The sequence below is a fragment of the Daphnia magna genome, linkage group LG3, assembly GCF_020631705.1.
Source record: "Daphnia magna isolate NIES linkage group LG3, ASM2063170v1.1, whole genome shotgun sequence".
NCBI lineage: Eukaryota > Metazoa > Arthropoda > Branchiopoda > Diplostraca > Daphniidae > Daphnia > Daphnia magna.
In genome coordinates, this window is record NC_059184.1 from 5,820,548 (window position 1) to 5,843,826 (window position 23,279).

Consider the following 23,279-nt stretch of genomic DNA (forward strand, 5'->3'; position numbering starts at 1 on the left):
AATTGCCTCTCAGTCTGGCATTGCTTCATTATGTTATAATATGTCATTTATAAACTGTATGTAATTGTTATTTCGACCGCTAGAATGCGCGGGCGTGCACTCAGCGCCGAAATTATTCCGATTAAGCCACGCCCCCCATTGTATCCCTATAAATTGCGCCCTCACTCATTTTTCGCGCAAGTTGCCGCTGAAGAGTCGTAAGAGTAAGAGCTACGGTCGGTAGGCTCTCGGGTTTTTTGCGACCAAGTGTCAAATAAACGAATTTGTATTGCCGCACACAAATACAGTATTTGTACTTGTATTTGTGTGCGGCAATACAAATTCGTTAATTTATCGAGTATTTTGTGTCGTGCTTCACAACAATTATATTAAATGAGTTTTTAATAACGATCTGGGATAACCAGATAAGCATGTTGGCATCTTTCTCTTCATTCATAGAACATCCAAATGGGACATCCATAGGATGTTAAAATTTGGTCGTCCGCCTAGCTTATATTGGTCCAAACGGACTTCGATTAGATGTCCTATTTTGGGTCTACCCGTACCATTAATCCTAATAAAATTAGCATAAATTCATGAAATCAATTTTGAATTTAATGTATTAATCAAAAATACAAAAGAGAATCCACTAATACAAAATACAGCAGATAACTTTCAGCATTTGTGCCAATAACATTTTTAAAAAGATGGGCGTTGGTCATGGTGAAATCGCAGATGGCTGAACGGAAAATCTGGATTGATTGAAGAAATTGGCGATAGCATTTCCTGTAATTGAAAATGATTTCCCAGATGATGGTTGTGGAGCCAATTCAGTGACGGAAACTCTTTTCCTGTTTTGAGGAGAGGTCCTTGCGCCGATACTCACCAACGGGTTACCTTTGATCCTGTGACAAACCAGGGATTACATCAAAAATACTTAACGCATAAGAAAACGTAAATACTTTCAAGCGGTTCATTTCAGGCACGTTGCAGTCCTCGTCTTTGTAGTCGTCAAAGAGAATATTCGTTGGCCAAGATGGACTTTGTCACGATATCAACGATCGATTTGGATGCCGCGGTGACCGACGTCTTTATTATACAGCTAACGGAGACCCACTCTGTTATGAATGATGGGTTAACGCATGGATGTGGCACGAACTATAACGTAAAGAGAATTTATCGTCAACTAAAAATGAAGTTCAGTAAACAAAAAAGGATAACTATTCTAACCTGGAGTCGATTCTGGGATTAAAAATTTCTCCTGTTTCTTCACAATCCGATTTTTCTTAAGTGATGCTCCACTTGATGAGGGAAATTTTTCCAGGTGACGTGACATTACTAATTGTGATACACAGATTATATTAACACAATTGACTAATCCCTATTTTTGTTTATACTTGCCAAATTATAAGGTTTTACTGTAATTTCAGTAAAGTGAAAAAGTCTTGTGCCACCAACAAAAATTCTTCTAAAGTTGATTGTCCGTCCAGTTCAGTTCTTGGTTTCCAACTTTACATATTTTTACTTTAAATTCCGGGATTAAGACATTTCGATTGAGATTCCACAAGGTTAATTTCGAGACAATGATTATTATCAAAGTCTAAGGTCAGTGAAGGCCGATTCTCCTCCACTGACTGTTCTCTCAATACTGTAAAGATAATTTCTACATTACAGAATCAATAATCAGATTCATCCTAGTGAATCTTTCTATTCCCGAACCACAGTCGTCTAAGACTTCTTCCGGATCTGGGACAAGCTGTGAATTTTTTGGTTCGTCACTGCCCATCTCAGTCATGGGAATGTTAGTTTCCTCAGTCATGGGGATTGATAGAACTGTTACCCTACTAGCACAGATATATCCAAAGGATATCCTATGGAGGTTAGCCCTGATCCAGTTGGATATCTCAGTTGGACGTCCTATGGATGTTCGCAGGATGTACTAATGTCCTCTCCTATGGACGTCAAACTTGTACATTGGGGCCGTTCACAAAATACGTAACGCATTTTTGGTCAATTTTTGACTCCCCCCTCCCCCCTTGTAACGGTCCGTAACAAAGTTTACTACCCCCCTTCCTAAAAATACGTAACAAATGTTCAAACCCCCCCTCCAAAACCAGAATCATATAATTGAGAGAAAATGACTGCAATGGAGAAAATACCATTTAGCAGACAACAGTTGTCATGACAACAACAAAAAAAGAAGCTAAACAGCATTTTTTTTTCTTTTTCTGCAGAAATTAAAAGTTCCACGAAATAATTGTTCTGGTACGTAACATTTTATGAAACCCCCCTCCCCCCTTGCAACAAAGCGTAACAAAACCAACGACCCCTCCCCCCCCACCTTTCGCGTTACATGTTTTGTGAATGACCCCATTCATAGAACATCCGAATGGGACGTCCATAGGATGTTAAAATTTGGTCGTCCGCCTAGCTTATATTGGTCCAAACGGACTTCGATTAGAGGTCCTATTTTGGGTCTACCCGTACCATTAATCCTAATAAAATTAGCATAAATTCATGAAATCAATTTTGAATTTAATGTATTAATCAAAAATACAAAAGAGAATCCACTAATACAAAATACAGCAGATAACTTTCAGCATTTGTGCCAATAACATTTTTAAAAAGATGGGCGTTGGTCATGGTGAAATCGCAGATGGCTGAACGGAAAATCTGGATTGATTGAAGAAATTGGCGATAGCATTTCCTGTAATTGAAAATGATTTCCCAGATGATGGTTGTGGAGCCAATTCAGTGACGGAAACTCTTTTCCTGTTTTGAGGAGAGGTCCTTGCGCCGATACTCACCAACGGGTTACCTTTGATCCTGTGACAAACCAGGGATTACATCAAAAATACTTAACGCATAAGAAAACGTAAATACTTTCAAGCGGTTCATTTGTTAGTTATAAGGATAACCAAACAATATTAAACAACAAAACTGATAATTACCTTTGTTTTTCTTCATTCTAAATTGTAGTTCTGCCTTTGGAGAATGGAAAGGCGTAGAAAATTTGGATGGTGCAAATTTCAAAGGTAGGTTAAATTTTGCTTTTTTTGGTTATAGTTCTTCTGACTCACTTTCTTCACTGCTGCTGGGCACGTCAACATGATTTCTTCTATAACCACTTTTTGATGGCATAGCTTGTTGTTCAGCAGACGTTGCAGGTTTAGCTTTTTCAATTACACAATCCTGCATTGATTGATTTTGCTGATCATGATGTTTCTTTGTTGCAAATACTCGTCCCGTTCTTGACGAACAACACGTAGTTGCTCTTGCATGACAACCATGTCCGAATGGATTTCTTGATACCCAATGGACAGTTCAAGAAAGCTGTTGTCACTTTCCAATGACAAATCAACTGTTTGTCCCGATTCAATTTGGGTGACTCCCCTACAAATTCCACATTTAATACACTCCTGGTTTTGGCTGAACATTATCTATTTGATGGAATGAAAATTAAAGTTTATGGATCAATTAAAATGTTTAAAAATACACATACCGTACTGCATTTCAAACAATGCAAATGCGAACAAGCCAAACGTTTTGGTCTCCCTGAGTCGTTGTTGAATGGTGACTGGCAGTCAGGACACAAAGTACAAATCAATGCGTTTATTCTACGCACTTCTTTTTCGTTTTTGTTTTCGTCGTCCATTTCAGAAGCACACGTGCAAGTGCAATCCGAATCTGCAGCCAAAAAAAGCAGACAGCACACTACAGCGATCGAATCAGACGACACACTGCAACAAGCGACAACGAAGGCTGGGGCTAAAGAGCTTGCCTACGCCCATCAGCTGAAGACAAAATTTGGCCACCAGAGGGACTCTTCAGTGGTACCCCCATAATACGAAAAAAAAAAAAAATTTTTCCATTATAAAAAAAAAGTGTCTCATTATAAAAAAACTTTGGCAACGTTATAGACCAAGATCGGATGCTGAATTGTTCAAGGAATCACATTATTTGTCCTCTCGGGCACGGGAGGAGGGGAGGGAAATGAAAAATAATATATTTAATTAAGTTGTAGTTAGTTTTATTACAAAATCTTTTGGAATCGTGTACTATACCTCTGTGCTGATATAATACAAAAAATTGTATCCCCAAAAAAGCTGTTATTTTTTCCAGGAAACTTTTGAATGAAAGGTACTTGTTTACCTTTCCACAACACCCCCCCCCCTTATTACAACTGTAGAACAAGAAGCAGACCTTTTTCTAAGTAAATTTCTGTTTCCATATGAATAAGTCCTTTAGCATAATCAGATAACTTAAAAAGACTAATTGTGTCAAATAACTCATTACCGACATCACAAACTACACTACTCATGACAAAAAAAAAAAAAAAAGTTTAAAAAAAAAAAAAAAAAAAAAAAAAAAAATTTTAAATCTTTTAAAAAAAAATAAAAAAAAAAAACTTTAAAAAAATTTTAAAAAAAAAAAAAAAAAAAAATTTTTTTAAAAAAAAAATTTTTTTTAAAAAAAAAAAAAAAAAAAAAAAAAAAAAAAAAAAAAAAAAAAAAAAAAAAAAAAAAAAAAAAAAAAAAAAAAAAATTTTTTTTATTCTAAAAAAAAAAAAAAAAAAAAAAAAAAAAAAAAAAAAAAAAAAAAAAAAAAAAAAAAAAAAAAAAAAAAAAAAAAAAAAAAAAAAAAAAAAAAAAAAAAAAAAAAAAAAAAAAAAAAAAAAAAAAAAAAAAAAAAAAAAATTGTAATTCATTATAAAAAAAAATGTTCCATTATAAACAATTTGATTATAAAAAAGTTCCATACTCTCTAGTGCAGAATTCATTATAAATAGAATTCGTCAATATTTATTAAATATATCCATTTTTAACAAAGGTGTAAAAGTTGCTGCACTAGAGAGAAGACAAACGTGTTTAATATAATGAAATAGGCAATGTTGCGAAAGGCGCAAATTTCAAAAAATTGTTAATTTCAATCACAAATTTAACATATAAATAATTGCCTAATCTAGATGAATTAGGTATTTAAGGATAGGGAATTAAATTAAGCTTAAATGAAATCAATTTTTGGACACATTGATTGGTAATTTTACAGATAACGAACGAAAAACCCCAATTTTTACTATACCCCCGAGAGGTGAGGGGCCTCCTATACTAGCGAACCTGGCGGGGAATCTTGGGACCCTTTACTGAACACCCACCGTTTCTTCCAAGAGACTGGGATAGCGCGAGAGTGTACCTTTCCTATTATATCGTGGTTAAACGTTACATACTTGTCGCCATACAACCGAGCACCAATATTAACGTACAGTTTTAACAAATTTTCCGCATAATCCGCGTAAGTCTTACATGTATCCCTGTTTACTAAAAGCTTAATTCCCACATGGAGCAACATCATATGAGAGTACCTCTCCTTACTTAAGAATGGTTCATAGGCAACAGGACAAATATACAACAAATCTAAACTCAGCTGCCGCCTTGTGCTCCCGTGCCGCTATCGCTTCTTTCCATTGGCTTGCGTATGATGATCGGTTGGCAGGTATGATAGACCGAAGTTGATGACCAAACACTATCTGGGCCGGCGATAAACCACTTTCATGCGGCATATTACGGAATTCTAGGAGTCCGGTGAGGAAGGCTTCCGATGTTAAGTCGCCTGATGGTGCTAGCTTTGCCACCAACTCCTTTACCGCCTTCACCGCCACTTTAGCATGCCCATTGCTTTGGGGGTAATGTGGCGACGAATTGCCCCATTCGACCCCCCACCGCTTCAGAGCCTCCTGGAAAATTCCGGCACTGAATTGGGGGCCGCCATCCGATCGGAAGCGCATCGGCACACCCAGTTCCACGAAATTACTTACAACGGCTTGCACCACTTCACGTGCAGTCGGATCGCGTCGCCATTGATGTACCACCGGCCAACCGGATAGCCTGTCGGCGTACACCAGCACATGTAGTGATCCGTGCTGAAATAAATCTGCAGACACGTCTTGGAAAACGTACGTTGGTGACGGGTCGGACATCATCGGCTCCTGGCAATGGCTCGGCAAACGCTCCTGGCATGTAGCGCATCGCTCGATGAGCATGGTCACATCATTCGTGATTCCAGGTCAGTAGATCGTCTGCTGAGCGCGCCTTTTCGTCCTGACAATGCCCTGGTGAGCCGCATGCAGCTTGTTCAACATGTCCTGACGTGCCGCCATGGGTACGACGATTCGTGAACCGTATAGGACGATGCCGTTATCCACTGATAAATGATTCCGAATCGACCAGAATTGTCGGATGTGATCGGGGGTGCGCGCACGGTCGACAGCAAATCCGGATTCCACGGCGGCCACCAGATCGACGTAATGGGGGTCCGCTGATGCCGTCGCTCGCAAGTTTTCGAATAGATTATCCGTCAAATGGCTCGAGAGATCCGACTCGTCATGTGGGCTGCAAATGCTGCTGATGCCTTGAAGTGTGATGCGACGCACGGAATACGCCAACTCCGCTCCGACGCATTCATCGTTCGCCGCCGGATCATTCACAGGTGCCCGCGATAATGCATCGGGAATAGCGTGGTCTTTTCCCTTCCGCCATATCGTTGTGAAGGCGCACGGGGAGAGACGCTCCTTCAGGCGCTGGATCTTGGGATTATCGATAGCATCCAATGTGTATCGATCCAATATGGCCACCAATGCTTGGTGATCCACCACCAATGTAAAATTGGGTAATCCGGATAAGTAAAGTCGGCATTTCCGGATTGCCCATTCCACCGCCGCCAACTCAAGTTCCACCACTGCATATCTCGACTCCGTATCCGAGCACCAGCGAGAGTTGGCGTCCACCAGCTTCCAGGAATCGCCATGTCGTTGTAAAAGCGCATATCCCATACCGTGTTTGCGCGAGGCATCGACCTGGATTGTCGTTTCACGCATGGGGTCGAAGTGCACCAACACAGGCGGAGAGATAAGGGGCAGTTTTACAGCCTCGAAAGACCGATCATGATCTTCGGTCCATACGAAAGGATTGCGCGTGCTGAGAAGGGGACGAAGGGGACTCTTGGCCGCCGTCACTTCAGTAGAAAATCCCGCCAATTGTTCAACCAACCCCATGAAAGAACGCAGCTCTGATACGTTGGTTGGCTTGGGAAAATGCGACAGCGCTTTGAGTTTTTCTTCCTCGATGGTGATGCCGCCGTGCCGGATATCATATCCGACCCAAGAAATGCGGGATTGAGCAAACCGAAATTTCTCCTTACTGAAGGTGATTCCTGCCGTCCGCGCTGCCTGCAATACTGCACATACTCCCGCGACGTGGGCTGGAAATGTCCGGTCAAATCGCAGCAAGTCGTCAACCACTCTCACGGTGTTAGACAATGCTGCAAACGCGACATCCGCTCGCCGATTGTACTCGTCCCCGGATCAACATAATCCCATGGACGCGCGAAGGAATTTGTATCGACCCCAGGGGGTCATAAACGTAGTCAGATGTTGGCAGGAGGGATGGAAGGGTATCTGATAATACCGGTTGGCCGCATCAAAGCTTGTAAAATATCGGCTTTCACTATCCACTTCCGCTACCGCGTCGCGTGGTGTACGCGTTGGATGGGTAGGCCGTAACACGAATTTGTTTAGGCGTGTATGATCGACACATATACGAATTTTTCCAGTTTTTGCATTCCGAATGACGACTAATGGAGCGGCCCACTCCGACGCCTCGCTAACTGCCACGATCACCTTTTTCGCCACCAGGTCGTCTAGCACACGTTTCACGTCAGAACGATCCCCGAAAGCAATGGGTCGCGCACCATTGACATAAAATGGGACTGCATCGTCGCGGAGGCGAATTACCATATCCGGGCCTGCCATTTTGCGTAACCCCTCTTCCTGGTTAAAAACCACTTCAAACTCGGCGCTGATAGCCGCCTCGATGGTCGAAATCTGCTCCGTGGTAGGCTCCATGGGGATGTAAATATCCTTGAGAAACGTCCCGCCAGGTGAAGTGGAAGTTGTATCACTTGGTAAATTTTCCTCCGGCAATGAAAACGTAACCGAACGCACTCGAGACAGCGGCTTCGGGTATTGTCGATGCAAAATATTTAATTCGACGCAATCCAACCGGCATAAGAGCATGCCGCGGATTTCCAGGCAGAACACAATCGTGATATGAGCGCTCCGATCTCCATACCGGATATGAATGTCTCGCTGTCCAATTGACAACAACGGAGAGGATCTGTCGGCCATTACTAGGTCAAATGACGAAGCCGCCAGATCCTTTTCAACTAGGCCCAAAGCTGCCATAACGTCGCGGCCACCGACACTGACCTCAGCACCTGGATCGGGAATAACGTCACTGATTTGAGCACCGACACTGCCATCGTCACGAATCACGTCCAACAATATGGTCGGAGAGCAGCGCCGCCGATGAGTATCTTGGACATTTCCGATGGTTATGTGGGCCATTTTGGATTTAGATCCGACGCCCATTCCTCCATTTGTCCCGAATTTCCCTTTGTCGCGAGTGGGGCATCTGGGAGAAAAATGATCAGGCTTTCCACATGCATGTCAATTCTTGCCCATCGCCGGACATGTCGCCCCATTCACATGGGTCAAGCGGCCACACGCGCCGCACTCGTTCGATGACCGATTGTCAACCTTGCCGTTCTTGGGGTGAATAGCTGCAACACCGGATTGTCCACTCAGAGTGCGCTCGTTCGCACGGGCCGACTCTTCGCTGCGACAAATGTTGACCGCCACCTGCAAACAGGGGAAAGGACTGATGGCCAATAATTTCTTCTTCGTCTCAGCGTAGCGCGTCCCGGCGATGATACGAGTCACCAGTCTCGTTTCGGAACACGCACCACATAAATCTGATGCTTCTGCTAGACGGCGCAGGCCGATGTAAAAATCATCGAACGATTCTGATGGACCTTGACGACGTTCTTCAAACGCCACTCGGTCTAGTGCCACATTGCGTTTCGCCCGGATGTAATCCGCGATGAGGTCGAGCACTTGGTTGGGGGTCGTAACTGTTGCGGGTGTGATCCCCAATGCCACTTCTACCACCTGTTGCATTGTAGAGTCTAGGGCCATGCGAAAAGCGGCCATCTGTTCCGTGACCGGATACGTGAGAAGCTGGTTCAACTCTGCGAAATCGTTCCACCGATTTCTCCAAGAACGCAGTAGCGAAATAGTGATATCGCCGTGAAGCTTATCCATTCCAGATGGATCGAGCCGCCGCCTCGGATGTGGAACCGCATGCCCAGCAACGCCACCGGTACCACCACCAACGCCGCTGCTGCCGGCAACACCACCACCGCCACTAGCGCCACCGCTGCCTCCACCACTAGCACCACCACCCACGCCACCGCCAACACCTCCACCAGCGCCACCACCGGCTGTGAAAAAAGCTTGAAGTTGCGCCGTCAAGGTCGTCAGCTGGGCTGCAATGGTCGTCTGGCCTTGTTCTATGGCGTCGATGCGAGCGTCATTAGCCGTAATGGCGGCCGTCGCCGCATTGGTCGCAGCCAACGCATCAGCTGCCGTCGTCATGCTGACCGGGGTCGAATTGCGGGGGGAATTATATGAATCCCAATGTTTTGACGAACGAAGGAAATATGGATTGTTCATCAAGTTAACACGTCAAAAGGGGCCACTCTTGAACCGCGTGTCACTGAAGAACGACGGGATGGATGAGCTGAGGGCCGAGAATATCTCAGGCTAAAATGTCTACACGACTTCTATTCGATTGCCAGATAAACCAAACTGAGACGCCACCGATCACATGTAAGAAACGGGGAAGCTGAGCACAAAACCAAAATGGCGGCGCCCACCGACACACTGAACACGTGGTGGCTAACGATGGTACAGCAAACGGAAGATTACAAAGCCGAAACTGAGGAAAAGATTATACCAACTGCGCCATGTTGTGTCTGTATGCGATCGAAGGATCGCCACTGTATTTAAACTACACACGGGGAATCCACGAGAATGTAAGATGAGACGGACATGAAAGTATTACTTGATCGCATCAGAACGCGAGCCCGAATGACCCCTCGCCGCTCCTCTAGCGGCGTTTTCTTTGCCCCACCATTATCACACATACACACTTGACAGACATGATCCACACACATACATCACACTACCCTAGGTCAACGGGGGATGCAAGAATTGCTGCGATGAAAAGAGAACCTTTCAAACCTAATTGGGAAATTTATTTTTGTACTGTTCGCAAAGCTTTCAGTAAGTTGATTAATTATTATTTGTTTTAAGTTTGCTTTAGTAAAGTAATTTTTTTTTATCAGACTCTTATGAAGCTTCTAGATCACAAGAAAATCAGGCAACAATACAGACAGATATCAGTTCTGAGTCTGAACAGCAAACAATGGGAAGAGGAAAGAGAAATAAGAGGGCCCCAGGCAGATATTTGCCAACAGAGGCCATTCAAGATGGGTGTTCAAGCGATGAGAGTTATGACAGTATTGGCATGTATGGGCCTACTCAACCCCCAGCTCAGCAGGCAGTCTTCCCTACTAGCACCCGTACGTCCATAGGACGTTTCAAAGCCGTCCGCTCCGTTCGGGCTGGATATCCGTAGCGGATGTTATTTTTGATGTTTTTTGACGTCAAAATGTCCTCTCCGATGGACATCCAAACGTGGCCTCCGATTGTCGTCCAAATAAGAACATCCGTTGGATGTTTTCCCCTGGTCCATTACCGTATCAAAAATTGTTCCGTAAATGTACTTGTTTTGGAAATTCATACCAACCAATAAATTTGAATATTAATAGAGCAAAGAAATGTTTTAAATGATTTTTTATTGATTAAGAACTTGACACAGTACATGATTGAAAACAAACAACATCTAAATTTCTAGGCAACAGTCGGATCCTTAGTTGATGGACGAAACGCGAAACTCATTGCTTAAATCGGCACTCGAGTGCCGAGAGACGATCGTCTCTTCAAGATTATTCCATCCAGGTTGAGCTTTATTGCAAAGTGTCTGTGATGGAAAGAAAACACAGATCTCAATATAGAAAATTATATTTTTTAAATTTAAAGCATACCTTGATTGAGACTGAAATTGTCCCTCTTTGTTAATCTTGATTAACACTTTAAAATTGGAGGGTTTCTCCGAGTACTCCAGGTTGAATTCTTGAATTATACGGTTATTCTCAATTGTTGCCGACCAATGGGAGTTGATTCTCTCTCACTGTCGTTCAAGAGCTCTAAAACCAAATAAAAACAGATAAAAATTGTCGAAGGCTGAAGGGAAATATGAGACATTTACCTTTAACATACTCTACTCACTGTCCGCGGAAGTGCCAGGATGGTCTGAGGTGCTGTCAGTTTCACATTCATTCGATATCAACTTTTCAGTCACACATCGTTTTCGATACTTCTCTGGCATTCCTTTCATTATCTTCTTTGTTTCTGTTTCCAATTCGAAGTTATTGGATTTGCGGGATGTCGTTCGCACACCATCTAACAAGAAATAATATTTTTTTAAAGAAGTATTGAAGGGAATATTGTAAAAATTAAACACAAAACTTACCAAACATGGCTTTGGTAACAATGGACTGCTTCAGACCCTGCTTTTGAAGTGATCCCTTTTTTATCTTACCCTCCCAATTAACGGAAGCCATCACCTTTATGGAGAAAACCCTATAGGGGAGACTGGAGTATGCCGGGACACCGGGTCAAGAGGGACAGTGGGGGGAAAAATAGTAGATTTTAATAAAATTAAAAATTTTTTTAGTATGTTATTTAGATACATACAATCTACTTTGGCATGAAATTTGGTTGAGTTTTGTCAATATCTGTATCAGTTATTAACAAAACTAAAGAAACGGTTTTTTTTTAGTTAATTTTGTCTCCGCCATTTAATGTTTCTAGAAAAAAATAATCGCAAATGGCATGTAAATTTAAAATGGAAATGAAGCTTAATCATTTCTTTATCATTCAAAACAAAAATTATAATTTTCGATCAATTACTGTAGATAATATTAACGTTTTAAAAAAATAGTCTTTATCGGGAAATCGGGACAGCTGTTTTTGACTAAAATGGGACATTAGTGGGCGGGTTTGGCCTTCAAGCCCATCACTTAACACCGAGCTCATGACGCCATTACTATTCCTTACAATGATAACAAGCAATCGATTATTCAGCATATTAATCGATTACAATAAGCCCAACCCCCACCTATCTTGTAATAAGGGCTTTTTTATCATTTAAGAAAAAATTTGTATTAACACAATAATCAAATTGAAACATTTATTAACATATAGAGTCTATGCAGTGGGACGCTATTTCAATTTTTACAAATTTTTTTAATGAATTTTAAGGCGAAAACGGAGGACGTCCCTCACCACCCACCCTAGCCCACTAAAGGCTCTCTGTCCACGATTGGGTCTGGTTTTTATATCCCATTATTTGATGTCCTTTTTTTTTTACCCCTCAAAACAGTCGCCTCACACAATTCTAAGGATATCGAAGGCTTTATTTGGCTTAAACATGAATTATTGTCTATTCATGAATTTAGGTTTACCAGGATTGAACTCCAAAAAAAAATTATTATGGGCCAATCGAAATTATGATTTGTTTATTATTAAATTATTTAAAAAATATGGGGGTACATTACAGTATGGAATACATAAAAACAAAATAATAAATTTATTTAATGATTAGTTTAGGAGATATAAGGGGAAAACGAAAACCGTCCCGGCTTACTCCAGTCTCCCCTACCAGGCACGTTTCAAGGCAACTCTAATGGATGCTCCTCCCAAGGAACGAATCATCCCAACCTAATTAGACAAAACGAGGTAATTGAAGAAACAATGAAATATATTTGTTTTGACTTACCAACTGAAAATAAAGATCCGGGTCACGTAAAGATTCCTCCAAAGCTTGTATTTCTTCCATTTCTTGCAGAGTTCTGAAGGCCTGGATCTAGAAGGACTCTGGATTAGCTAGTGTTTCTGCTACTGGCTGTCGATGGCTTTCCATCTTTGATTCCATAACGACGAGTTTCGCCATCATGTTTGAAATAAATTCCTGTAGTTTAAGGACTTCTTTTACCAACTTCCCAATCAATGCTACAGAACCTTAAAGTTTAAATAAATGAAAGAATGTACGTTAGAAAGTAGACATTAACGACGAAAGCTTAAAATAAAGTCAACAAATTACCGTAAGTCAAGGTGTTTGATTGATTCCTCTGATTAAAAAAAAAAACATTACGCGTACTACCGTTGGGCATTTCTACTAAACAGAGGATTTAAACATTTATTTTCGAAAACATTCCAACAAACTAAACATACTACCTTCGCTCAAGATGTTTGATTGATTCGGTACCGCAACACTCATCCGCTGATTTACAATCGTGCCGGAATAGGGCATTTCTAATACAAATTAAAGTAACTACAGATTACCATTGTGATAAAAAAATTAGTAAATACTGACCTTGTGAATACAAATTGTTGTAGGAAACTGGTGATTTGTCATCCGTAGAATTAACAGTAATTTCCCCTCTCATATGCTGTGAGACTTCCTCAAAAGAGTTACTGCAACTTTGCTGAACTTCAAATGGTGTCATTGGCAGTGCAGCAGGAACACCACCAACAGAATTCCTTAATAGGCTAACTGGAACCGTTGGAATCACAATTGCTTCTGTCTGAGTGGGCCCAGATACACCAGGGTCATCAACAGAATTATTGCATCTCCACTGAACTGCAAGTGGTGCTGTTGGGTGCACAGCAGGAACACCACCATCAACAGAATTCCTACATAAGCTACCTGGACTTATTGGAATCACAATTGTTTCTGGCTGGGTGGGTCCATATACACCAACGCTTTCATCATCACTTGAAGGCAAGAATCTTTTATTCGGCCTCTTGTGTCTCTTTCCTCTTCCCAATGACGTGTTAGGTTGACTGGCATCATCTTTACCATCAGTATTAATGTCTGATTGAATTGAAGCAATGTGCTCCTGTGAACGAGCAGATTCATATGAATCTGATGAAATGTAAACAAAATTTGAAAAACCCCACAATATGAAACTGTAAATTGTTATACCATATTCCTTTCTGACGATACAAGGATAAACATACCAACATGGTTTTGGTACTTCACGTTTCTTTGATGAAATGTGCCCAGAAATTTTAGGATACCAACATTTTGAAGAATTGTCATCAGCCTAGAAGATCCAAATGTCTGGCACAACAGTAACATGGCGATAATTGTTTCCATCAATTAAATCGTCAATAAAAAATTTTCCGGTTAAGCCCTGCAAATATAACATTCTCGTTACTTTGTATAATTGATTATTTAATGCATTATTCACTGGAATACATGACGCTAAATTTACTTACAATTGATGACGCCATGATGATGAAGATTTATGGTAATTAAATTTATGGACAACACGAGATTCTTCTTCATAAACTGTCAAGCCATGGTAAAAGGAAGTACCCTACACCGTTGCCAGTATGGAGCAATTTTTCTACTTTACATGTTCACGTTTAAATAATAATGTAACCATGGAAATTGAGAACTCTCGATACAACATTAAACTATTAAAATGATTTTAATTTAATAATGTTGTATTCAATAATTCATTGTCTTAATATTAATTTTTTTAAAAATATTTGCCAAGACCTTTGATCCGATAAAAATGGCAACATCTGCTACCTGTCAGTCTGTCAGCCAGTCAGTCTGTTCTATCAACTTTTAAAAAATTTGATTGCTTTCACGAATGATTTAATGTGATTTGTTTATTTTTTTTCTCATTTTTCTTGATAATAAGTAAGTTTTTGTTTTACTGTTTGTTATCTCTCGTATATCTATTGCCATACCCAATAATGATTCCTATTTTACTTGCGCCCTTGTAAACCACTGCCTTTTCTAATAAAATTTGCGTTTGTCTTATTATTTTTTTTTAATTGTTGTATTATTTTCTCATCTGTTGGTCTTATTTTTGTTGGTTCAAGTTTGTAGCAAACACTACAACAATTGTGTAATGCTGCGCTTGTAATCAAAATGTATCGCAATATATATGTGGACATCCGTACATATATGTATATATGGACATCCATAGAATGTCCGTAAAACGTCTGACTTTCTAAACGAGGTCTGTCCATTTTCTGGCAGTTCCGGACATCCTACGGACGGCAAATTTTGATCCATTTTACTGGGACACAAGTAAATCCAAGGCTTGAGAGCCATTGGATGTATTTACTTTGACCTCCAATAAAATGGATCAAAATAGACGGTCAATGGGATGTCCGCAGCTGCCGGAAAATGGACGGACCTAGTTTGGACGGCCGGACGTTCTATGGACGTCCTATGGAAGACTTGTGCTAGTAGGGTTCACTACCCCTGCGATTCCGTCTGGGCTGTTTTCCAAAGCTGCTTCACAACAAACGAATGATTCAACTATTTGGAATCAATCTTTTCCTTTTGAATCGACGCCTGCTCTGCAGCCAGCACAATCGTCATCTTTTCCTATTCATCCAAACCGTATTGGGGGTGTTGATCAATCGATTTCCATTCCTTCCAATTATGCTTGTCCAGAAGTTGAGTTATCTGAAGGGGATTGTAGTAATGCTAATAACGTTAGTAATTTAGTAAATTTATTTATTTGTAATGTTTATTAATGTTTAGGTTCCAAAGCTGTTTTATCAAAACTTGTGAAAGAGGTGATAAAGCTTGAAGAAATCATTTCAAATGTTATGTCGAAAATGGTAGTAATTGATGGCAAAATAGATGTCTTGATGACGAAGCCAACAGAATCTCAAGCCACTGAACAGGAAATGGATCCTGATTTTTGGCCGGAGCCGCTAAAGGAAGTTGAGGAAGTAAAATTGCTGGAGGAAATTCTATTGAATAACGATAAGTATTATCAACTGGTAAGATAAGTTATTATAATCTCTCTTCTTTTTTAATTACTTTTTCTAACCCAGTTTATGACTATAATTTTTCAATTGTAGGTGAACATTATTCGTAACTTAGGTGGTGGATCCATAACTAGTGCAGTTAAGTGCGCATGGTCTCGCGTCTTTTCCATTAAGGTTATGGCTTTCGTCAATTGGAAGGGAGTGGCCACAAAGAACCATCAGAAGCAGGGACTGAAGAAATCCATCATTACCAAAGCTATCTTTGGTAAGTATAATTGAAAAAAATTTAATATATAAGTATGATATCATTAAAAAAGTATTTCAATTTTTAGAAGCTGTGCGAAACACAGGAGGCCGGAGGACTAAAGATTACGAGCTTGAAAAGTTAACAAAGTCAGTCATGAAGGGGATGCCAGAAAAATTCCGTAAGTCATTGCAAGTGGCAGCAGACATGGAAGTAGATAATGAGGACGATATGCCACCTCCAACCGGGGGCAGCAGCTCGTAGGTTGTGTAAAAGTAAGGTAAGAAACATATAACAAAAGTTTTATACTGATTATTGATTCTGTAATGTAGAAATTATCTTTACAGTATTGAGAGAACAGTCAGTGGAGGAGAATCGGCCTTCACTGACCTTAGACTTTGATAATAATCATTGTCTCGAAATTAACCTTGTGGAATCTCAATCGAAATGTCTTAATCCCGGAATTTAAAGTAAAAATATGTAAAGTTAGAAACCAAGAACTGAACTGGACGGACAATCAACTTTAGAAGAATTTTTGTTGGTGGCACAAGACTTTTTCACTTTACTGAAATTACAGTAAAACCTTATAATTTGGCAAGTATAAACAAAAATAGGGATTAGTCAATTGTGTTAATATAATCTGTGTATCACAATTAGTAATGTCACGTCATCTGGAAAAATTTCCCTCATCGAGTGGAGCATCACTTAAGAAAAATCGGATTGTGAAGAAACAGGAGAAATATTTAATCCCAGAATCGACTCCAGGTTAGAATAGTTATCCTTTTTTGTTTCCTGAACTTCATTTTTAGTTGACGATAAATTCTCTTTACGTTATAGTTCGTGCCACATCCATGCGTTAACCCATCATCATTCATAACAGAGTGGGTCTCCGTAAGCTGTATAATAAAGACGTCGGTCACCGCGGCATCCAAATCGATCGTTGATATCGTGACAAAGTCCATCTTGGCCAACGAATATTCTCTTCGACGACTACAAAGACGAGGACTGCAACGTGCCTGAAATGAACCGCTTGAAAGTATTTACGTTTTCTTATGCGTTAAGTATTTTTGATGTAATCCCTGGTTTGTCACAGGATCAAAGGTAACCCGTTGGTGAATATCGGCGCAAGGACCTCTCCTCAAAACAGGAAAAGAGTTTCCGTCACTGAATTGGCTCCACAACCATCATCTGGGAAATCATTTTCAATTACAGGAAATGCTATCGCCAATTTCTTCAATCAATCCAGATTTTCCGTTCAGCCATCTGCGATTTCACCATGACCAACGCCCATCTTTTTAAAAATGTTATTGGCACAAATGCTGAAAGTTATCTGCTGTATTTTGTATTAGTGGATTCTCTTTTGTATTTTTGATTAATACATTAAATTCAAAATTGATTTCATGAATTTATGCTAATTTTATTAGGATTAATGGTACGGGTAGACCCAAAATAGGACATCTAATCGAAGTCCGTTTGGACCAATATAAGCTAGGCGGACGACCAAATTTTAACATCCTATGGACGTCCCATTCGGATGTTCTATGAATGAAGAGAAAGATGCCAACAAGCTTATCTGGTTATCCCAGATCGTTATTAAAAAATCATTTAATATAATTGTTGTGAAGCACGACACAAAATACTCGATAAATTAACGAATTTGTATTGCCGCACACAAATACAATTGATTCGTGTGTTGTAGCAATTTGTTGACACCTTGCTCACGACACCTTACCTTGTTTTGTTTTGTTTTAATTGAAATTTGTGTGCGGCAATACAAATTCGTTTATTTGAGACTTGGTCGCAAAAAACCCGAGAGCCTACCGACCGTAGCTCTTACTCTTACGACTCTTCAGCGGCAACTTGCGCGAAAAATGAGTGAGGGCGCAATTTATAGGGATACAATGGGGGGCGTGGCTTAATCGGAATAATTTCGGCGCTGAGTGCACGCCCGCGCATTCTAGCGGTCGAAATAACAATTACATACAGTTTATAAATGACATATTATAACATAATGAAGCAATGCCAGACTGAGAGGCAATTCACATTTACCCTTGCTCAATTCCTCAGCTTAACTCTCTGTTACATATGTAATACCATAGCCCACTGGATGTAATAGTTCAAGCCTGAAGTCTAGAACTGTAAAAGTGACTCACCCCTCCGGCGATGGGAGGAGCTTATTCTCGAATGGACACTAGCACCACCACCAAAGATTCTTGGAACTTCATTGAACAATCGTTAACAAAACAAAAAACAAACAAAACAGTTAGTTGTCGTTTTAGCGTTTTGATGTTAGAGTTCTTTTTTTTTTTTTTGAAAGTGTTGAAATTGAAGACAAAAGTTACGGGTTTGGAATATTTTTCATTGCAAGTCTTCTCCTGTTTAATTGAATAACAAGGATATAAGTAAACAAAAATTATTAAGCATCAATTTTATCTTGTGTTAATTATTTATTATTATTATTTGTATTAATTGCTAAACGTCAAATTACGAAAAGGCCCTGTATTATCAAGAATAAAAAATTTTCAATCCAAAAAGACTAATTATGATTCTTATTAGTAGTAGAGTCATCTTATTAGTTATATATGTAGATAGGATAGCATAGCTGAGTGGTTAACGCGTCTAACAAGTGCATTAAATGAGAATTGGTATTAGGTTCAAACCCTATCTGATTCTTGCCTTTTTTTTCAGTGTTAGCACCATTTTATACAATATTTACATTAAATAAACGAAAATTTCAAAAAATAATTACATTGCATTTGTATTCATACAACAAAGAAAAAATTTGAAAATAAACGTAAAACACAATTGTTATATATTTAGCGAAGTATTTGTAAAAACGGCATGTTTATATTTTGAAAAATGTTGTTCTTCGTCACCAGTAGAACGCGCTAAAGTCCATTCCAAGTTGGAAAAAAGGAGGTAGGGAGTGCGTCAAAACGATTGAACGGGCAAGATAGGGAAGCTCCAGGCTTTAACTATTACATCCAGTGGTCTATGCTATCAGTGACAGTGTGACACGTAATGTGTTCGTCTGCCTTGATCTTGTCGTGAAATTTATTTATTTTGCTTGATTATTTCTGAATTCGATCTCGGCTTATTGCATTTTCAGTTTTGAAGATGAGTGAAGTTAGCAGCTGGTTAAAAAATTTGCCCATTTTTACCAGACATTGGTTCGGCCTCACCATTGCATTGTCACTTGTTGGGAGATTTGGAATTCTTAGCCCTAAATATCTTGTCTTGGATTATCATTCTTTATTCCAATCATTTCATGTAATATTAAAAAAGGGCTGGATTGATGTGTACAATTGTATCAAAGTTTAAATGTTCATAATTTTTATCTTTAACTAGATATGGAGACCAGCATCAGCATTGTTTTATTATCCCATAACACCAAAAACAGGATTCCACTTCCTGATTAATTTGTATTTTTTATACAATTATTCACTTCAACTTGAAACTGGGCTATTTAATGGAAGACCTGCAGATTATTTTTTCATGTTATTATTCAACTGGATATGTTGTGTTATAATTGGGCTCCTTGCTGATTTCCCTGTAAGTAACCTGTTTCTTTTTGTTTGTTTTTTTCTGCAATAGTTTGAAGCAAAAACAGTTCATCTGTTCATCACTACTCTTTGTTTCAGTATTTGATGGATCCAATGGTACTTAGTGTACTGTATGTCTGGTGCCAACTGAATAAGGACACAGTTGTAAATTTCTGGTTTGGAACCCAGTTCAAGGCAATGTACCTACCCTGGGTCCTTCTTGGGTTTAACTTGATCATTGCTGGAGGGTAATAATATTTTTTTTTAATAAGTTTTATTTGTATTTTATTTGTATTTTATTTGGTTGAACTGTTGAGCTTTTATCTCATAAGAAAATATCTAGTGCCATAATACTTTTGAGCTGCATTATAATACCACAAAAAATGTCAAATATTAATTTGGCATTGATCATAAGTCAGATACTTTTACACATAGTGCACAACCTATTTAAGTACTATTTTCTTCTTGAATCACATCAGTGGAGTCATGGAACTTGTTGGGATTGTGGTTGGACATCTTTACTTTTTCCTCACAATGCAGTACCCTCAAGAATTTGGTGGTCCTTTACTTCTGACCACCCCACAAATTCTGTAAGAAACCGTTCATTTACTTACCTTTCTGTGCATTAGCTGTACCTTTATTTCTGGATTAGGTACAAATATTTTCCGAACCAAAGAAGCGGAGTTCAAGGATTCGGCACGGCACCGCAGCCCAGAGCCGAATTTAGGCCTAACGTAGATGCAGGTCCTCGTCGCTATGATTGGGGCCGTGGAAATGTTTTAGGTGGACAAAATTAAATAACCGACACAATTTTGTTTGATGTTCTGTATGTTTAAGACCGAAAATTAATTCTTTTGCCATCAATTTCTGAAAAGTGGTTTGCTTTCGTTCATGTTAAAAAAAAATTCAATAAAATATGTCTGACGGTTTCTTTTACAATATATTTATTCTTATCAGTGATTTCACGCGTTCATTGAAAAATTGCTTAGGAACAACATAATTTGGGATCCATAGATGAGTTATTAGTTTCTCCGATATTCTTGTCTCACAAGCATTGTATTTCTTTTGCATTATTCTGAGGCTCACAATCTGCTGATTTCGTTGGAAAGACGTTTTCAATATCTGTTTTCATTGGTCTAACTTTGATTGCGGTTTGAAGTGTATCAATCAAGTCCATAACCACAACATCTTTTTCGCTCTGCAAGCTGGACGTTATCGAAGTTTTTAGTTTATCAAAGAAAGTTAGTTCCTCACACCATATTTCGTCAAGGTCTGTGCGGTTGGGAGAATCCTGATAAAATTTAAGACATGTTTCCTAAAAAACAAAACAAAAAATACATCGGAATGTCATTCCGAAAACGAGAAAATGAGTTTTTACCAATTTAGAGACTAAGTCTTCTTTTGCACAAGTATCATACACCACATTGTATTGCATGGCCATGGGACGGCCAAGCTCAAGTGGTCGAGATTCGGCGGGCGGGCAGACCCAATAACACGCCAGATGACTTGTCGAGTTAGTTTGGTTTGGATCAGTGCGAAGAAACGGCGCTGAAAAGGAGCATCGCGAAATTCCATTAGTGATACTTTTTCAAAGCCGGTAACTCAAATTAAAGAAATTACATAAAATCATCCCAACGCAGGGACGGTAACCTTGCTCGCCCGTTCCTTTCAGTCTTAACTGGTGTTCAAGCTGTGAATCAATATCTTGTACCGTTGGAGCTGGAGGCGAAAGAGGATGGCTATGGTACCATCCTACCAGACAAAGTCCGGAGTTCTCCATGGATTGGGCAATTTTTACTTCAGTAGTTTGGCCACGTTTGCTTTCCCCAATCCGACTCAAACAAGGAAAAGCTTGCTTAATTGTGAGTGCTAAAAAAATATAATTTTCTATTATGAGAGTAATTTTACAGATACGGGATGAAAACACCCAACTGTTTGTGTTGATGTCCCATTGCCCCGCTAGGTATCCAACAACTTCGGATCGTGTCAGGAAGCAATGTACTTCCATCACAATTAAGGCAGCCGTGTTCAATGATATTAGAAAGGGTTGAAGTTTTCCTATGTTTGCAAAGGATATAGTTTCAATCAACAAAGTTGGATCCCTGAGGAAGGTTGAGAAGGGTAAATGTTAGGAAGGGAAAACATATTTTCACTGTGATGAATATAAAGAGATGAACTAACTCGATACTTGTTCTGTTTCCTAGCGTTTCATGCTTAATTATTTGTCGATCAGCAGTAGATTTGACATTCGATACCATTTCGAGTTCCGTTTCCAGTAATACAGGGTCGGTGTTGGAAATCTGACAATCATCAGGAGTTGAATTGTCACTAACCTGTTCTAATCGTCGTTTACGCATCCACTGATTTTTATATACATCCAAAGGCCTACCACAATATCGTACCTACGTCGCGTGATTTGTTAAACAAAGATAAAAGTTTTAACTGTTGGAGGTAAAACCACGAACTTAATTTTCTTCGACATTTCCCTGATTCATTCATGAACGAGATGATGAGAAAATAAACTTACTGATGACCAGCCACATCCGTATTTTTGCTCAGGATTGACAATTTTTTTGCAGCGTAGGGCCCATGCACTTGGAGAACTGAAAACTTCTTGGACTTCAGCAGAAAAAATCTTGCCATCTGCTAACAAATCCCCGTTAAATTTTTGACCCTGTAAAAATCGGCACAGAAATGTAGTAATACGAGATTGACAAATGCAAATATTATGGCTACCATATATTCGAGTGACATGGCACCCTCTTTCGGCTGAAGGATATTGTCTTCAAGTAACATTTGTAGGGTGACTCCTCTTCCAGTGAATCCACCAGCAGTTTTTGATTTTTTTTCATTCAGTTCCTCATCTTCATTGCCATCTATGTTTTCCTAATGGCCATTATGAAAAATCACATACTATTCCAGTATCTAAATGATGTGTTTTGAAATTCATTACTTCTCCATCCATTTCATGATCTATTGTTGCATTGAGTATGGTTGCAGTCATATTATTGGATTGTTCAGAGGTGTGTCCAGTACTGACTGCAATTAACTTCACCTCTTGAGCATCACCTTGATCACTAGTGCTTGAATCTTCAGATGCATCTATCATGGTTATCCTTGGTCTAAGTAGTTTTTGAAATTCAAGCAACACTGCAACTTTCCCTTGCTGAAAAAAATGGGGGGGGGGGCAGGAGGAGAACACAACTTAGACAATACAAAATTTTCAAATAGAAAACAACTTTTCTAACATTGAAGACTGTCAAAATAAGACAGATTAAAATCAAATGTCAGCATAAGAAATTAAGTAATAAAATCAAGATTCTGAGTCAGATAACTTGGTGCCTTGGTGGCATAAGAATTAACGAATGAACCCGAACCATTAGCGGTAATAACACGTTATGCTGGTACAATAGTAAACGTTGCGGTTGTTGTAGAGTTCTCAGTCATAATAGCGCAGCAACAGCTATATTAGTCTAGCACTTGTATACCGATGTTCCACTCGTTTTGTTGTTGATGAAATATTACCTGAAAAATAGGATGATAAAGTTCCCCTTCTATCTTTATTCTAGAAGTCTAGTCCAATGATAGTAGGAGATCCTGCAAACATACTGGTAATTTCTTGAAATGCCAAACTTATGTCAAACTAGTGTCAAACAACAAAATCGCGATCCAAATCGATCAATGG

The 23,279-nt window shown here is 39.5% G+C and overlaps 5 protein-coding genes and 2 long non-coding RNA genes across 7 annotated transcripts; 2 read left to right on the forward strand and 5 right to left on the reverse strand.

Annotated features, from left to right (window-relative positions):
• Positions 1–581: 581 nt before the first annotated feature.
• LOC123470458 lies at positions 582–1,967 on the reverse strand. Its single transcript, XR_006644099.1, has 3 exons — positions 1,210–1,967; positions 942–1,137; positions 582–884 (listed from the first exon to the last, which is right to left on the reverse strand). It is a non-coding gene; the product is annotated as an uncharacterized LOC123470458 (long non-coding RNA).
• A 4,076-nt stretch (positions 1,968–6,043) lies between these two features.
• On the reverse strand, positions 6,044–8,380 carry LOC123470420. The gene is made up of 2 exons (XM_045170683.1): positions 7,576–8,380; positions 6,044–7,236 (listed from the first exon to the last, which is right to left on the reverse strand). Exons 1-2 carry the CDS (start codon positions 8,378–8,380, stop codon positions 6,044–6,046), a joined length of 1,998 nt encoding a protein of 665 aa, XP_045026618.1.
• A 2,491-nt stretch (positions 8,381–10,871) lies between these two features.
• On the reverse strand, positions 10,872–11,401 carry LOC123470462. The gene is made up of 3 exons (XR_006644105.1): positions 11,208–11,401; positions 10,984–11,145; positions 10,872–10,919 (listed from the first exon to the last, which is right to left on the reverse strand). It is a non-coding gene; the product is annotated as an uncharacterized LOC123470462 (long non-coding RNA).
• A 1,465-nt stretch (positions 11,402–12,866) lies between these two features.
• LOC116925904 lies at positions 12,867–14,421 on the reverse strand. Its single transcript, XM_045170685.1, has 6 exons — positions 14,285–14,421; positions 13,989–14,199; positions 13,377–13,902; positions 13,238–13,315; positions 13,104–13,178; positions 12,867–13,021 (listed from the first exon to the last, which is right to left on the reverse strand). Exons 2-6 carry the CDS (start codon positions 14,160–14,162, stop codon positions 12,867–12,869), a joined length of 1,008 nt encoding a protein of 335 aa, XP_045026620.1. The 5' UTR covers positions 14,163–14,199; positions 14,285–14,421.
• A 954-nt stretch (positions 14,422–15,375) lies between these two features.
• LOC116922384 lies at positions 15,376–17,448 on the forward strand. Its single transcript, XM_045170722.1, has 6 exons — positions 15,376–15,503; positions 15,576–15,820; positions 15,902–16,073; positions 16,141–16,327; positions 16,400–17,088; positions 17,146–17,448. Exons 2-4 carry the CDS (start codon positions 15,644–15,646, stop codon positions 16,314–16,316), a joined length of 525 nt encoding a protein of 174 aa, XP_045026657.1. The 5' UTR covers positions 15,376–15,503; positions 15,576–15,643; the 3' UTR covers positions 16,317–16,327; positions 16,400–17,088; positions 17,146–17,448.
• A 1,562-nt stretch (positions 17,449–19,010) lies between these two features.
• LOC116919616 (derlin-1) lies at positions 19,011–20,535 on the forward strand. The gene is made up of 5 exons (XM_032925630.2): positions 19,011–19,322; positions 19,401–19,604; positions 19,694–19,842; positions 20,074–20,184; positions 20,247–20,535. The coding sequence occupies exons 1-5, from the start codon at positions 19,170–19,172 to the stop codon at positions 20,389–20,391; spliced, it is 762 nt and encodes a 253-aa protein (XP_032781521.2). The 5' UTR covers positions 19,011–19,169; the 3' UTR covers positions 20,392–20,535.
• Positions 20,516–23,270, reverse strand: LOC116919614 (MPN domain-containing protein). Its single transcript, XM_032925628.2, has 9 exons — positions 23,120–23,270; positions 22,548–22,760; positions 22,331–22,480; positions 22,122–22,268; positions 21,776–21,996; positions 21,527–21,696; positions 21,215–21,463; positions 20,973–21,142; positions 20,516–20,909 (listed from the first exon to the last, which is right to left on the reverse strand). The coding sequence occupies exons 2-9, from the start codon at positions 22,701–22,703 to the stop codon at positions 20,640–20,642; spliced, it is 1,533 nt and encodes a 510-aa protein (XP_032781519.2). The 5' UTR covers positions 22,704–22,760; positions 23,120–23,270; the 3' UTR covers positions 20,516–20,639.
• Between the last annotated feature and the right edge of the window lie 9 nt (positions 23,271–23,279).

Coding starts and splice junctions, on each gene's coding strand:
- LOC123470420 (XM_045170683.1), bottom strand. CDS start 8,380: ATGGCCCACATAACCATCGGAAATGTCCAAGATACTCATCGGCGGCGC. Junction 7,237..7,575: donor TGCAAAAACTGGAAAAATTC/GTATATGTGTCG, acceptor GGACATTTCCAG/CCCACGTCGCGGGAGTATGT.
- LOC116925904 (XM_045170685.1), bottom strand. CDS start 14,162: ATGGAAACAATTATCGCCATGTTACTGTTGTGCCAGACATTTGGATCT. Junction 13,903..13,988: donor TATCGTCAGAAAGGAATATG/GTATAACAATTT, acceptor GCTCGTTCACAG/GAGCACATTGCTTCAATTCA. Junction 13,316..13,376: donor CAACAATTTGTATTCACAAG/GTCAGTATTTAC, acceptor AATTTGTATTAG/AAATGCCCTATTCCGGCACG.
- LOC116922384 (XM_045170722.1), top strand. CDS start 15,644: ATGTCGAAAATGGTAGTAATTGATGGCAAAATAGATGTCTTGATGACG. Junction 15,821..15,901: donor ACGATAAGTATTATCAACTG/GTAAGATAAGTT, acceptor TTTCAATTGTAG/GTGAACATTATTCGTAACTT. Junction 16,074..16,140: donor CATTACCAAAGCTATCTTTG/GTAAGTATAATT, acceptor TTCAATTTTTAG/AAGCTGTGCGAAACACAGGA.
- LOC116919616 (XM_032925630.2), top strand. CDS start 19,170: ATGAGTGAAGTTAGCAGCTGGTTAAAAAATTTGCCCATTTTTACCAGA. Junction 19,605..19,693: donor GGCTCCTTGCTGATTTCCCT/GTAAGTAACCTG, acceptor TCTTTGTTTCAG/TATTTGATGGATCCAATGGT. Junction 20,185..20,246: donor CTGACCACCCCACAAATTCT/GTAAGAAACCGT, acceptor TTTCTGGATTAG/GTACAAATATTTTCCGAACC.
- LOC116919614 (XM_032925628.2), bottom strand. CDS start 22,703: ATGATAGATGCATCTGAAGATTCAAGCACTAGTGATCAAGGTGATGCT. Junction 22,269..22,330: donor CCATGTCACTCGAATATATG/GTAGCCATAATA, acceptor CGATTTTTACAG/GGTCAAAAATTTAACGGGGA. Junction 21,143..21,214: donor CTGCGTTGGGATGATTTTAT/GTAATTTCTTTA, acceptor GCTCCTTTTCAG/CGCCGTTTCTTCGCACTGAT.